The sequence below is a fragment of the Cygnus atratus genome, chromosome 19 (genome assembly GCF_013377495.2).
Source record: "Cygnus atratus isolate AKBS03 ecotype Queensland, Australia chromosome 19, CAtr_DNAZoo_HiC_assembly, whole genome shotgun sequence".
NCBI classification, from domain to species: Eukaryota; Metazoa; Chordata; class Aves; order Anseriformes; family Anatidae; genus Cygnus; species Cygnus atratus.
The window spans coordinates 11,652,421-11,667,213 of NC_066380.1; the positions used below are offsets into that span (position 1 = coordinate 11,652,421).

At 53.9% G+C, this 14,793-nt stretch overlaps 1 protein-coding gene across 2 annotated transcripts in view; it reads left to right on the forward strand.

The window, feature by feature from the left end:
- The window catches only part of RABL6 (RAB, member RAS oncogene family like 6), a 59,070-nt gene extending 53,079 nt beyond the window's left edge, over nt 1–5,991 (forward strand). Inside the window, exons 13-15 of one of the 2 annotated variants that reach the window (XM_035564680.2) lie at nt 723–894; nt 2,562–2,611; nt 3,219–5,991. In XM_035564680.2, the coding sequence (XP_035420573.1) occupies nt 723–894; nt 2,562–2,611; nt 3,219–3,413 (417 nt within the window). In that variant the 3' untranslated portion in view covers nt 3,414–5,991. The remainder of the gene's footprint in view (nt 1–722; nt 895–2,561; nt 2,612–3,218) is intronic. The other variant, XM_035564681.2, reaches the window with a different exon arrangement.
- The last annotated feature ends 8,802 nt before the right edge of the window (nt 5,992–14,793 follow it).

The following is a 14,793-nucleotide window of genomic DNA, read 5'->3' on the forward strand; positions in this document are numbered from 1 at the left end:
TAAATCATCAGCAGAGTGAGGTGTTTATGGTCAGTTTGGAGGATATAAAGAAAAAGGTTAACAAATTCTGAAGAGGATTAGTTGCACGTACAGAAGAATACTGAACTTCATTTCCATTCCCATTGTGCAGAGAGGCAGAGGATTTAGGGGGTGATATCCAGTCTCTGCAGCATTCTGTTTCTGCCCGCACTGAAGACGAAAATTTGCACTGGGAGCACATTCCCTTTTGACTTGATGAATGGATTTATTCTGCAGACACAGACTGCTTTGTTGGCCCTGCTGCATATTGCCTCTGGTGTGCTAGACCCCCCAGAGCTACACAGGAAAGGTTTTGTCTGTCAAATCTGGAGTTGTTTTCAGCTATTTAGATTTGATTTTCCCCAAAACAGAGGTGCTTCACCAGGGCAAGTGAAGGCTGGTGCTGTTGAGCTAACACAGTTGAAAGTCTCATTTAATCCTTTTATGTCAGGAATTTGATTTTGGTGTCATGAATGATAAGTTATCAGTGTGCTTTCCAGGATCAATGTTACCTAGCCATTTTACCGTAGCAAGAAATAGACAGAGCTTACAGCATCATAGTCATTGATTTTCAGGCAATAACAGCTCAGTTCAGCTACCATTTCCTTCCCTCCTCCGCACATGCTGACATCTCTGTATACAAAATATTTAGAGATTTTTGTTTGAAAGACCTGTCTGCATTGTCGGTCTGTTCTTGTCTCTAGGATGAATTCCCTGTCCGGGAAGATCTCTCTGAAATATCTGATGATGATGCCTCGTTGGCAAAGCCACCCCAGCCTGTGAAATCAACAGTCCACTCCTTTAAACTGAAAAATGACTCAGATCTCTTTGGTTTGGGTTTGGAAGAAACTGGTCCCAAGGAGAGCAGTGAAGAAGGTAACGGTCACACCACATTTCCACTCTTGCTGATTTTGTTTTTCAGGTGTCTGTTTTTCCCAAAGTGGTTCCAGGGTGTAAGCAAACCAATTTGCACTAAATAAAATACCATGCAACTTCATGCAGTGCCCTGTGTGAGTCTTTAATGTGGTTTAACACAACATAAATAACTTTATGTTTTTCCCCATGGGGGTTGGAAGAACTTGGCTCATCCATGGCATAAGCCATGTATTATTTCTGTCCCAGCTGGAAGCAGGAGCACATCTTTCATGAGCTGCTTCTGTAAGGCTTCCTGTTTAACTTTGCATGCCTGGGAACTGATGCTCAGCATTGCAGTGTCCACCTCCTCAAGAATTTGGATCAATGTGAGCAAAATGTTCTGACATACCCTGCCAGTTTCCTCTTCTACTTCGGGGAAAGTTGGGGTGAGTTTCTGGTTATAACCTAAGCACTCCTCGGGCTTTTTATTTTCCCCCAATCCCCCGAGGGAACAAATTTTAGTTGTGCAAATGATTTCTGCTCTCTTGGCATTGCTGCAAAGCGTCTGTCCTTGATGTCACCCAGAAAGATGAAAAGTTAAAAACTTAAGGGGAGACAGCAGCAACCTAAGTGAGGTTTATCATTGAAAAGCTATTACAGAAGTGTAAGTAAGGTATTACAGGCAGTGATGGTTTCATTGGCTTGTGATTTTTTGTTGCTGAGCAGCACAACTTGGAATAGGTAGAAGTGTATCTGCAGAGGCCCAGGTCAATAATTAAACTTCCGTTTAGCACTTCTAATAATCCAGTGTGGGTTCCTCCTATCTCCTCTGTCTGGGATAAGTATAAAAACATACCTCGGTAACCCAGTCAGTTGGAGCTTGACCAGCAATTAGAGTTCTCCATGGCTGACTTGCATTTATGTATCAACTGAGGGGAAGACTGCATAGGTATCAAATACCACCTTGCGAAAAGTGGTGCAGCTACAAAGCCTCCTGTGTAAAGCCAAATAAATACTCTCCTGTTCAAGGAGTCTGTGCAAAGTCAGTGGAAGTTCAGCACTCAAATCAGTGGCTGAGCTATCAGCCACGATAAGCTGGGACAAACGTTTTGACAGTGATGGGCTCTGGGGCTCATTTGATACAGTGAAAATAGCCACTGCTGTAGAGCAGAACTGCAACAGTGGCACTTTGGCCTCAGGGTGACATAATTTCCATACGCAGCTTGAACAACGAGTACTAGCCTGCTAGTCTGCTCCAATGGGATTTCCATATGCCTTCAAGTATTAAGTGGCCAGAGGCAAATTGTTCCCCGTAGCTCTTCTTCAGTTTGGGAATTAATAGTGTGGTGCCCAGTTTGGCCTTTAGACCAGTTTGCAGGTCTGGTCTCTGTATTTGTTTCTTCAGTGGCTCTGATAGAGTGAAGACCCAGGTGTTCATAACACAAAATAAAATAGACAGTATAATGCTCATAATTAAGCTAGCTACATCTAGTCAAATTAGGACCTGGTGCTGGAACCTGTGTTAGTTTCTAAGGGGTCACAGTTTGTCCTGAGAAATAAGGATTGCCTTTGCATGTGGCTTCAGGACAGCATTTTGTTCTGAGAAATAGGGTCAGGGCAGAATCACATGGCTTGTGGTTTGCGATGATTTAAAACAATATTTTTTGTTTGTTTGTTTATTTGAACAGATAAACATGCTTCTAAGGAGAAAAAGAAGAAGAAAAAGAAAAGCAAAGAGGTACTATTTAATTCCTCAGAGTTGATCTGCCATATTGTCTAGCAGCCGAGGAAAGGGGTAGCTACCTACAGTGTGCTCTGTGCACCAGGTGGACTGCCTTCCATTCTGGCATCCTGCAGCCAGAGCTGTGCTCCATGGGCTCTGCAGACCATTAACCACTTTGCAGCTTAAAAGCAAACTTTCAGAACAGTTGGCTTTTAAAAAGGCAGTGTGTGAGTTTGTAAAATGTAGGATTAACTAGAGCAATGCATCTCTGCTGATTGGAGTCTGTTATAGCCCCATGGCTTTTTCCAAGCAGAGGGAGATCCCAGACAGAGCTAATCTCAGAGACAGCGAGGGAAGTCTGCAGGAGGCTTCATCTTTGACATTTCTGCTTGTCCAGTAATGTGGTATTGTCAGGCACAAACTGCCTGACAGACCATTGCTACATAAAAACCAGATGGTCTTTCTTCTCTTCTGTCCAACTCACAGAAGGGTCCCAGCCAGCCTTGGTGGTAGATGCTTCTCCCTAAGTAAGGTTCCCATTAGAGCCAAGTTTCAGGGCGATATATGCTGGGTTACTGGCATGCTCAGAGGATTTACTAATTACAGTTTTCTCATTTTGCAGGAAGAGGAGAAGTCTGTGAAAAAGAAAAGCAAACACAAGAAGAGCAAAGAGAAGGAGGAGAGCAAAGAGGAGAAAAAGAAAAAGAAGAAGAGAAGCAAGGAGAAAAACAATGAGATAGATGAACTGGAGGCTTTTCTTGGAGGAGGAGCCAGCGTGAGCAAGCCACGAGGAGGTGGGGACTATGAGGAGCTGTAGGCTGGCTACCTGTACATGCAGCGGACTCTTCTGTCATGGTTGTCTCCATCTTTTCTTACGAGTCACACCAGGACAGATGCAGATGTGTAAAGCTTTTTGCCATGTATTCACTCAAAACAGATCTGGCAGAACAAAAGCTTTACATCTGTGTGTGCTGTTCTGGTGTGTTCGTTACACAAAGAAAATGCAGCTGAGATGTACTTGAGTAAGGGGAAGGTTTAGGGCATGGTTCCCCGGCCCGCTTCCAGGCTGTCATTTTGTCTCCTTCCAGAGATGCCCTGTTTGGTAGCTGGCAGGGTGTGGGGGGTGAAAGGGACCTGCTTCCAGCTCCACCCCTGTTATATGCCACTCCTGCACACCTGAAGTTCCTGTCTTGTTAAGAGGAGTGCAACAAAACATGCTGCATGAACGCAATTGTGCTCGCCTGTCTCAAGTCTAACTTTTTATGCTTCCTATTTTTTAATGAGAAAGGTGGTATTGGCCATTGCTCCACCCAGCAGCTGATGCTTTAAATCAAGCAGATCATGCTATGATACAGCTCTATAAAACAGCAGCTACAGGACCAGAGTGAGAGAGAGCGTGTGTGATTTTGGAGTCCTTTGAAAGGGACCTTTCTGCACAGCAGCTTAATTAGCACTCACTGGTGCTGCTGTTGGAATTCATGAAGCCCCATTGATTTCCGTGGCCCCAGTGTCTCAGACACTACATGTAAGCTGCTATGCAGTTTGGGAAAGCAATGCAAAGTGCAAAGCTAACTTGAAAAAGAGAGGAAAAAAACAGTGCTTTTCTGCATTTCCCACCCTTGAATTTGCATACACTAGAACCCCCTCCCTTTGGTACCTCTCAGGGACATGACTCTCATGGAAATGAAGATATCCAGAGCTTCAGAACTGTCTACAGAGCAGTGTTAGCATGGCAAGGCATTTGCTTCTCAGGCATTTTACAGTCAGGCTGTACAGCAGCGGCTGCCTCTCTACACTGAGAGGAACGACCACTGTAGCTCAGACGACCTTTCCTGGGCCAATTTGTCAATATCGCAGCTGTGTTTACTGGGCCAAGCCTCCCAGCAGCCAGTGTGCTGCCCTTCCCTGCCCCAACTGGAGAGCCTTCTCCTATCCCATGAGTTTGGGAAGTCTTTTAATTTTTGCTTTGAACTTAGACCTGTGGACTGGTGCCTCCTCAGCAGTGCAGGCTGCAGTTGGATAGGCACTACAGGCCAGCTGTTCACACTTGCCTGTGTCTCAGTGAGTCACCACCATGTTTGGTGGAGTTTTTTAGTTCTCCATACCCGCCTCTGTTTTGGTTCTGGGTCCCTTTTGCAGCTTGGACAGTGAAGCTCCCCCCAGGTTCTGTGCATTCCATTAACCTGTTGCACCCAGGTTGATTTGAGGTTTGGTTTTGTTCTCCCTCCCCTTTTTGTTGTGAATTGTCAACCGTGGTATCCAAGCTGGGATTTGCTACTACATCCCCATAAAGCAAGGTGTTCTTTTGATCCATTGTCCACTTCAGAGTTGTCTTGAACAGCAGGCAGTTATCTGCTCTATTTTTCTTTTTCTTCTCCCCAGCCCCCAAAGTGCACATGTAACTGTTTCCCTATAAAATGAACTGAGTTTGCTGCATGAGCAGTATATTGTTCAGGTCTGTTTTCCATTAGCATTCACTATTTCTCTACATTACTACATTTCTTGTGACACTGTGGGGAAATCACATGGGACAATTCAAACTTTGCACGCCTGGAGAGGAAAAAGTTGACGCAACCAAAGTTTGTGGCCTCTCTTGTGAGAAGGTAGGCAGGTGTTCAAGCTTCAGCTGGCTGTGTTCCTGAAAGCACTTCTGTTCTGTAAAGATTTTGGGTCATGTTCCATTTTGCATCAAAAAACCTGGTACAATCCATTCTGACTATAAAGCTCTGTTGTACAACTGCCTCTGTACATCTTCTTCTCCACTGCAGGTGTGTCTGCCCAGGCCCATGAGCTGCTTGTCCCTCCAGGGTCCTTTCACAGAAGGACAGCCTTCTGTCACGACCTCACGTTTTTGCAATCTCACACTTAGTGGAAAGGGGTGCTAAACTAAAAATCATTCAGAAAAAGTTGAACTTAAAAACCATGAGTTTTTTTTCCCAAATCTGAGGTCTGTCCTGAGAGAGCTGTTGTTTCACACAGCACATAAAGGAGAGGGCATTTTTGTTCAGCTCAGCTTCCGTGCAAACGCAGCTCATGGGTTAGCAGAAGGTTGAACAAGCGCTGAGCCCCCTAGAAATGTTTATGTTGGCATTGGTTTGTTTTTCACCTGGGCCAGATTTGACTACCAGTAGGAGCCTTTACACTCCCTGCAGCTCAGGTTCAGTGTCAGCACAAGGAACTGAGGCAAAAACAAGCAAAGATGAGTCATTGTGATCCAAAATTCTCCTTTAAGAGAAGCAGATGTGGGAGCTCTCTTTACTTACACTAGAGAGCCAGGAGGGCATGTGGCATATTTTGGCTTTGACTGCAAGGCCAGAGAAATCCCATCCAGCGGGTAAAGTGGGAGTGTGGAGAAGAATAGCAGCAAAAAGGCATTTTTTAGACTTAGATTTATCCCTTTTCCAGGCAATGCTGAAGTAGTTAAAGCTACAGAGTAAGGTGTAATCCAGCACTGGTAAGTGTAAGTGAGGCGAGAAAGAAATAGACCTTGTCTGAGTTGGGCTCACCCATGTCCAGTCTTTCAAATAAGCTAAATATAAGAAGTATGTGTACGTGCCTGTCACTGTGGGGAAGCTTCTGCAGGATCACATTGATATAAATAGATCCTGTGAGTATCTCTAGAGTTACCGGTGTATCTGTTTTTATCCGTTTGGGTTTATCAGTCATCCAAAAAAAATCAAGACCTTAAGGCTGAGGAGCTGCAATTTCTTGCGGTTAACTCTGGCCAGAGCCGCATGTTGCGTAAAGTCTGATTTGGTAGAGAGCAGCAGGAGGGAGAAGTGCAAATTTGTGTAGTCTGACGGTTTAAAGGGCCTGGTTCTCGAGTACAGCAAGGGCAGCCCTGGCCTCGAGGGCTGCTACTGGAGGCACACGTCTGAAAGCTGCACTGCCTGCTCCCCTGCCTCCATACTGCTGTGGGACTGAGATCCCCTGGGGTGCTCTGACATGGTACAGTTAAATCTCGGTTTCCACTGCGCCCATCTGAAGCCAAACCATCCATGATAAGTCATGAGAGGTAACTACAAGGTCCTGTTCCCACCCCCTGTATCTTCCCAGCCAGGATCACTCAGCTGCTGACTAAGTCATACCTGCAACCTCCATTTGCTTGAAGCATCGAGCATTGGGCTGCCTCACAGGTCCAGGAGGAGAGGGGACTTGGCATTTACCTGGCATCTGGGGGAGTCTGGACATCTGCTTTGTGAACAGGGTTATGGTTACCTGGGATAGCTGGTGCTGTGCTGCTAACCTGAGATGTGAATGGGAGTTATGTGCCCAGCATTTATTTTGGGGAGGGTTCCTTGCTATCCTTGCTGAAATGGTAAAATTTCGTTCCTTGCTGAAATGGTAAAATTATGTTATGGTTAGCAGTTCCTGTCACTGTTGGCAGTCTCTGGCATATGACTTGATGCAGCTGTTGTGGCAAGACACAAATGAAGTCATATTCTGAGAGCAAGCCGATGTTCTGATCTCTGCAGGCTTTGCAGTGTGCCTTGTGTGCAGACTTTGCCGTGGCTCCCCAGCTGGGAGCCAGTTTGGGCAGGACCTTCTAGCTCACCTGCACCTGAATGGCCTCAAGCTGTCTGACTCCTCTGTGGCTGTACATCGTCTCCTTGCGGATTCATCTAGTGCAAGGGCAGCGTGTTCGCAGCATCCTTCTGATGGCCCAAGTCTCCTTAGAACAGGTGGCCATCCCTGCTTGCTAAAGCTCTTGCTTGTGTTAATCTGTGTTAGTCACAAAACTCATCCCTGCAAGTGAATCAAGCTGCTTATCACTGCTGCCGAGCCGTGTACCCAGCCCTGCGTGGCACAGTCTGTGCTGAAAGGACCAGGTTTCTCCATACCCAGCCTGTGCCTTCCTCCATCCCTTCGTCAAATACCAGGTAGAAGATTACCACAAGGGCAGACGGACTGGTCCTGGCAGTGCCAGCCATCTCCAAAACAGCTCAGTTTCCAGCATCCATGCAGGAAGCTGTACGTCAGTCTTCTGCCTTGAGGTTTAGGAGCTGTCTGATAATTGCCATCCAATTTTATTCCTGGCCTATTTCTGCTTATTTGTTCCTTTGCCAGCATTGTTGTTTAAATACTGCTCCACCTCCTCAGTCCTGTGCGGACAGGGCTCGTATCCCTGCTCTGCCTCTCTTCTGCCGCACAAGCTGTCCCCTGGCTGTTCTAGCGGCCGTCCTTGGCACCAGCTCCACTCTGAGTTCATCTTTCTGAGGCTGTGCCAGTCCAGATGAGGTCGTGCCAGGGCTTGTACTTAATGGTTCCCATATAATGCATCTCCTGCTGCATCCTGGGATGGTGCTGGCTTTATTCACAGCTGTTTCTTGCGGCGGACTCACAGCTAGCAGCTGGCTGACTGGTGTACTGGGTCTTCATCGTTCCCTACGATTTATGACAAGCCAAATGCAAGGAGTGCAATGATCATGCACTTCGGGGGATTCAGATTCACCCTATTTCTGCTGCTCCCATAAGATCATAGCATGTTTTCCCTTGGCTTGCCAAGGCCTCGGGTGGGAACATTTTTATGTTAGGTTATTGAAGCTCAGGTATTATCAGGATGCAAAATGGATGTGGAAACTTGCAGGTGCCTTTTGAGGAAGCCTGCTCTGCAGAGAGCTGTGCAGGCTCCTGGAGGTGCTGCAGGGCCGGGCAAACAGCTGGACTGTGACAGGACCCGGTGCAGGACAGGGCAGGCAGGTGGCTGGGCCGGGGACAAGATGAGCGATGGACGTGCTGTCTGCAGCTTCCCTGCAGTTGAGGGCCCTGCTCCTTGTGAGATCCTAGTGCTTGCCTGTCCTTCTGGGATGCCCCTGAGCTCGCAAATGAGTGATTCTGGGGAAATCCTGCAGTAGGATGGGCTTAGGGACCAGTTGCTGTAACCTAGCAACAGCCTTCATCATGGCATAATGTAATTAATCCAGAGTTGGCTCAGTCTGGTGCTTAAAGATACCAGGACAAGTGGTGGAGCCTTTTTAACATGTGGTTTTGCCTCCAAAACAAACCTTCAGCATCTCAGGCTTCCAACATGTGCTTGGCCCTAGGATGGCTCACAGTGATGGCTCACCTGTCCTTCAACCACTTTCCAGAGAGGTCGCTGAGCAAAGGGAAACAATCCCCTAGTGCCTTGAGAGAGCTGTCGCACCTGAGCCCCACGGGCCCTATGGGCCTGGGCAGACCTTGGCCGAGGGAGGAGATGTGGAGTAGTTGGCAAAGGTTCAGGTGTGGAGCAGCCCGCAGGAAGCCAGGACGTTACGGGTTGAATCAGGAGGTGTTATTTGTGTGCACGTGTGCTGTGCTCAGAACTGGATGAAGGATGCTGTGTGGGGCCGCAACCCAGCCTTCAAACCCATGAAGGTGTAGTTATCTCCAAGTACTGCCCGGCTCTGGCTGACGTTGGGAACAAGGAGGGGAGGCTGGCAGCGTGGCTTTCTCTTGCAGCGTAGGTGAGCTGGGAGGAGGAGGCTATCGTGTTTCCAGGTGGCCGGGATGACCTGGGAGGTGCCGCTCTCCCCAGTTCCGCCTTCCTGGTCTGCGGCCACCCTGTGCCCTTGTCCTGCTCAAGGCGGGCATGTGCGGGTGGGCAGCGTGTCGGCACGGGAGCTCTGCCCGCGCATGAGGTTTGGCCTGGGAAGCAGGTGCAGACGGAGACTGTGCTGGCATGTGCAGGCTGGCAGCAGGAAGGAGCCAGCCGGCTGGGAAAAGAGCAGGCTTCTCCCTGGAGCTGGTAGGAGAAACACCCCTTGTACTGGCAGCAGAAAACAGTTCCAGCGAGAGGGGCAGGACAGGGGGCTTCCCCCCGGCCTTGCTGCCTTGAGCACTGCCCAGTTTAGGGGACACCAGCCCAGCACGAGGGGTTGGTTCACGCATCACAGCGGGGGCTGGTGGGCAGCTGATGTCTCAGGGGGATAATGAGCAGCCGATGCTGGCATGTGGCACTTGGGCGGGCTGGAGCGAGGCCCTGGGTGCGCTGCCGCTGCCCGCTCAGCCGGGACCCAGCTCCCACCGCCTGCTGGAGCCGCACCGAACTCCTTGCCTGCAGGGCTGAGGGCACGCAGCCAGGCTGCAAGGCAGGCTCCAGCTCCCTCCCTAGACCCCGAGGCAGGCAGCAGGACTGGCTTCTCCCTTGTGTCAGCTAGGGAAGGGAGATGATGGGAAGAGGAGAGAGGCTGGAGGAGGGGAGAGCCACACCACAGCCAGCCCAGGCCCAACAGCTCCCAGCTCCGTGCTGCTCCAGGGGGGCTTGGCTGCTCCTTATTCAAGCGTCACCCCCAGGCAGGAGGCGCAGGGCCCAGTGAGCATCAGTGAGGGGCCAGGCAGGCAGGGCAGGGGTCCCATCCCGGCCAGGGTATCCCCACACTGCCATGGAAATGGGATTTCCCGGCAGCCTGTGGTGGTGATGCCTGCAGAGAGGTGGTGAACAGAGAGCCTTCCCTGTGCCCCTTGCCAGGGGGTGTGAGCAAACATGGAGCCCTATTCCCCCAAGCCTGCCTGGGCCCCTCTCCCCCTCACCCCCCACCCGTGGATGGGGCAGGGGACATGAAGGCTGCCAGCCCCAAGATGTGCTGGCCCCACCGAGGCTGCTGCGGTCCCCAGCAGGCTGCAACGCACTGCCCTGCTTGGCTGCCCACGCAGCGAGGATGGTGACGGGAAAAATGAGCTTGGAGCGAAGGGAAGGTATCAAATATTAATCCCTGCTGTAAATTCAGCAGCGTGGGAGGGAGAAGAGCAGTGCACAGCATCCCTGGCACCTTCCCGGTACCATGCGTGAATCACACACAGGCCCCCAGACCCCCTGTCCCCTGGGCCCACAGGGTCACAGCACTGGATGTCCATCGCTCCATTTCCTATGGGGCGGCTGTGGCAGGGGGTGCTGCAGGCCCTATCCCCACGCTGTTGCCCTGGTGCTGGAGCCCTCACTCTGCTGGGCGCCGCTGCAGTGGCGGCAGCACCCACGGACAGCGAGCGGCCCGGGATCACACAGAGCCAGGGACCGGCAGCCGCCACCGGTCTCACCAGCCCTGGGGCACCTGAGCACTGCGGGCAGCTCTTGTGGTCACACGTGCATTCTCCGGGTCCTGGGGTCATGTTCAGTGACTTGGAGAAACCCCTGGAGAAACACAAGCCCCGAAAGTTGCAGAGAACCAGCAAGAGCTGAACAGAGCCCTGGAGTAAAAACGTTCTCTTTAACCAATCTCCAAAAAGCGCCCAGCAGCAGGGTCTGAGCTGCCGGCCTTACCCAGCCCCAGCTGTGCTGGTGCCACGGCCGTGGGCTTCAGGGGGATCAGGGAACGGATTTGCTAAAATAAATAAAGCGGCGGTGATGGTGTCGGCAAGTGCGAGGCAAGTCCCAGGCTGGTCCAGGGCCATACCAGGGGTCCCGGCTACAGCACGGACCCTGCGTCACCTCCGAATGCTCAGTACAGAAACCTGACCCGCCCCCGCAGGCTGTGCGCTGGGGTTGTGCGGATGCTTCTGCCGTGTTTGGGAGGGCGAGTACCCCTCTGCCGTGACCCAGAAACCGTCTCCACACCTGCCTCGCTGGAGCTGCTCGTGCTTGGTTGGAGTGATGCCCAGGCCCCATTTCTCACCGATCACCCTGTGAATGCAATCGCCCTGACGCCAGGCACCATCTCACCGGTGTCCCCGGGGCCAGGCTCGCGGCTGCCTACACAGCGCTGTCGTTTCCAATTGCGGTCCCCGTGCTGAGCTGCTCGGCCCACACAGGGGCTGCTCGCATCCTCTCGTTGTGCAGCCACGCTGTTGGGGCTGCGCAGCCCTTCCTGGCACAACTCATGGGAATATCTGAGCTGCCAGTACGGGTGATGTGGGGATCTGCCATGTTGCCCACACACTGTCCTGGGAAGCCCCAAACATCCACAGGGTGGGATTCACCTGTTGTTCCCTGGGCTTGCAAGGGCAGCCTGCAGGAGGGAGGCTTGGCCCTGATCTCCCCAGGCTGGGCGTTTTGGGGACCTGCTGACCACGTAGCTTCTGCCAGCCTGTCACATCCCGCTGAGCAGATCCCGGGGTGTGACCTGCACTGGCCTGGCCGCCCGGTCCATCACGACTGGTGGGTCTGCAGCTTCAGCCCAAGGTGCATCCGTGCTGGTGGGCATGCACCGTCTTGCCAGTGCTCAAGACAGAGATGGAAGCCACTTCTACGTTTAATTCCTTTCAAATGATTTTTTTTTCCCATTTCTTTCTGAGCCTCGCTGCAGTGCCAGCTCCCTTTGCTCCCTCAGACCTGGCCATGCTGGGTTCCCCTGGCTCCAACACACCGAGTGCCCCAGTCCCGCTGCCAGCCTGACGCCAGGGAGCTCCTGGGAAAGCCCCCGTGCTGCAGGACGCTCCCTCGCTGCCTGTGCTCGCTTCCTCGGTGAGTCTTGGGCCCTCCTGGTAGAATACAACAGCATTTCGCAAATGCCCAGGAAGGTCTTTCTAGCTGTAACGTTGCCCAGCACTGGCACGGCCAGAGCTGTCCTCTCCCCATGTCCACACTCCGGGCCTGTGTCCCCCCTTCCATCGTGTCAGTCAGTGCCGGAGGCTGGGACCCAGAGAGCCCCCGTCCCAGCAGGAGATCTGAGGGCTGTCCTGCACCGCTCACCCGCTTCCCCCCTGGGTCAGCATCTCAGGGCACCCACCTGGTGCTCCAGCTCCTGCCCCAAGCTGTGGTGCTCAGCACCAAGGGGCCTCGGGGGCTGGTGCCGTGGCAGGTGCACAAGTGGCACAAGTGCCGTGGCAGCACAAGTCAGGAGGGAGCTGGGCTTGAGGCCAGGCAGCAGCTTGTGAATCCAGCCAAGCCCAAAACCTTTGAGATTTTTCCATTTCCTGCCACCTGGAGATGGGGCTGCCTCTGCCAGGTCACCCTGTTTTTGCAGCCACTCCCTTGCCACCTGCGGGGCTGTGCCGGACAGAGGAAGGCACTGATGAAAATGAGCAGGAGAGCTGGGGGTGTGGCGGGACTCGGGGATCCCAGCACCAGGGCCAGCAGGATGGCAGCGAGGAGATGCCCGGCTCTGTGGCAGCCCCGGTGGGATGGGTGGCCCTCAGGGCTGGCAGGTGACCCATGGGCGCTGCCTGTCTGTCCCCACAGCTGCCCCCTCCCGCGTTCCCAGCTCCCCGTGCTGTCCCACGGCTCCAGCACAGCAGGCTGGGTCAGCTGTCCCCATGCATGGTGGGATGCCCTGGTGGCACTCTCAGCTCGGGGACATCTCGATGAACCCGCAGGTGCAGGTGGAGGCTGGAGGGGTCCGGCACACTGCGGAGCAGTGGGGATTGACCCCTGCAAGCCGCAGCTCCCTCAGCACAGAGTCAGGTTAAATGGGACAGTTCAGGGAGGCTGGAAATAGAAGAAATGTCTCCAGACACCCTATATCCCACAGCACTGTGGAAGAGGGGGGACAGCAGGGACCAGCCCTATGGGCTTTGCATCAGTGGGGGCTCGTCCTTGGGGAGGCCTGGTGTGATGCCCCCTTCCCCACAGGCTGCACAGGTTGGGGGTGAGCCCCCCAACCCCAAAGCCAAGGTTGGTCCTGCCTGAGGTGGCCAAGGGCACAGCTGGTCACAGCCCCCAGCACTTCCCAACCTAAAACAGCAGCCACACGGGGGGAGGAGACGGTCCCACTGCCCCTCACCACAGGGCGCATGGGGACACAGTCCAGCCTGCTCACTGCCACTGAGCCCCATTGCCCTTGGGCAGCTGAGGCTCTGTGACAGCCCTAAAGTGTGGGGCTCCGAACGGGTGACAGCCACTGTGGACTCCCACCCGCCCTGGCCCTTGCAGGTGTCACCCAAATCCACAGCTGCAGGGACAGAGGTGGCACTGCAGGGGACGCAGACCCTGTGCCTTTGGCGCAGGCATCTCGGCACCTGCCTGGCAGCAGCATCCCCTGCATCAGGACTCTGTGTGTTCCCCACAGGATTTGGTCTCCCGCATCTTTTGGGTGATTTTCCTGGATTTTACCCCGTTGCTTTCTGGCTGGCTCCCGGCCAGCACTGCCTTGCTTGTCCTGCCCTCCCTTTGCAGCTACAGATTTACACCCATCCCTGTGGCTGTGTGGGGTGCTGAGCCCCCCCCCCCCGCCCCGAGCTGCAAGCTGGCCTGGCCCCGGCACCCACGTGCAGCAGTGGCGGTGTAGCGAGCCCCGTCAGGGCTCAGCTCAGGCGTGGGGCTGGCTGGCGCAGGGCTGGCGGCAGGTGGGGAGCAGATGGAGCAGCGCAGCGGGGGCCGCGGGGGCCGCAGGGCTGGGAGCTAGGGGCAGCGGGAGCAGCCGAAATGAGCGCTGCGTCCCGCAGGGAGGAAAATGGAAGCGCTGAGGGGGAGTGACAGGGCCCCGGACCCCAATGCCCTGCATCGAGAACGGGCTTTGCTCACCTGTGCAGCGCACAAGAGCTGCCCCTCGCAGCACCTGCAGCCGTTGCGCCCCACTCATTTGTGCAATGAATTCCTGGGGCTCAGCCCTCTCAGCTGTCCCCACAGCACCCCTGGGAGCACAGGGGCATTTGGGGGCAAAGTGCCTAACAGATGCCCATGGCACATTTCTGCAGGGAGTCACAGCAATGCCAGCACCGGCACAGGCAGGTGCTGGGTACAGCCAGCAGGTGCATCCCTGGACCCCCTGCCCTGCCCCTGGGCGCTTGGCAGCAGTGGGGGGAAGGCGAGGGGACCGTCTGTCCGTCTGTCTGTCCCTGTGCACCCCCACCACAGTCCCAGAGGCCACGCTTAAGGACATCTGCACCAGGTCACCATGAGTCGGTTTCCAGACCTGAGCACGACTGCGAGCACTCAGCCAGCGGCGCTGCCCATGCCCGGCGCTGCTCCCTGCAGCGGGCATCGCGCCACGGCAGCCCACGGCGCTCCCACTCCGAGCGCACCCAACGTGTGCGTGTGCATGCGCGCGCATGTGTGTGCGTGCACACGGGTGTGCAGGTGTGCTGCTGGCACGGCACTGACTCCAGTGCTCCTCTGCTCAGTGCAGACACACAACAGTACAGGGGGATGCTTGCGGTGCTGCAGCGGAGGGGTGAAGGATCTTTGCCGTGGAGGATTTTGAAATGCAGCAAATCCCATTAAGGCAGCCGCTGCGCAGAGACGCGGGCCTGCAGCTCGGAGCTGCCTGCGACCCCCAGGCCGCCCCAGCGGGTCCCCAGTGCCAGGGCCGCTGGCCAGGGCGTGCCGCCGGCGGGGGAAGTGG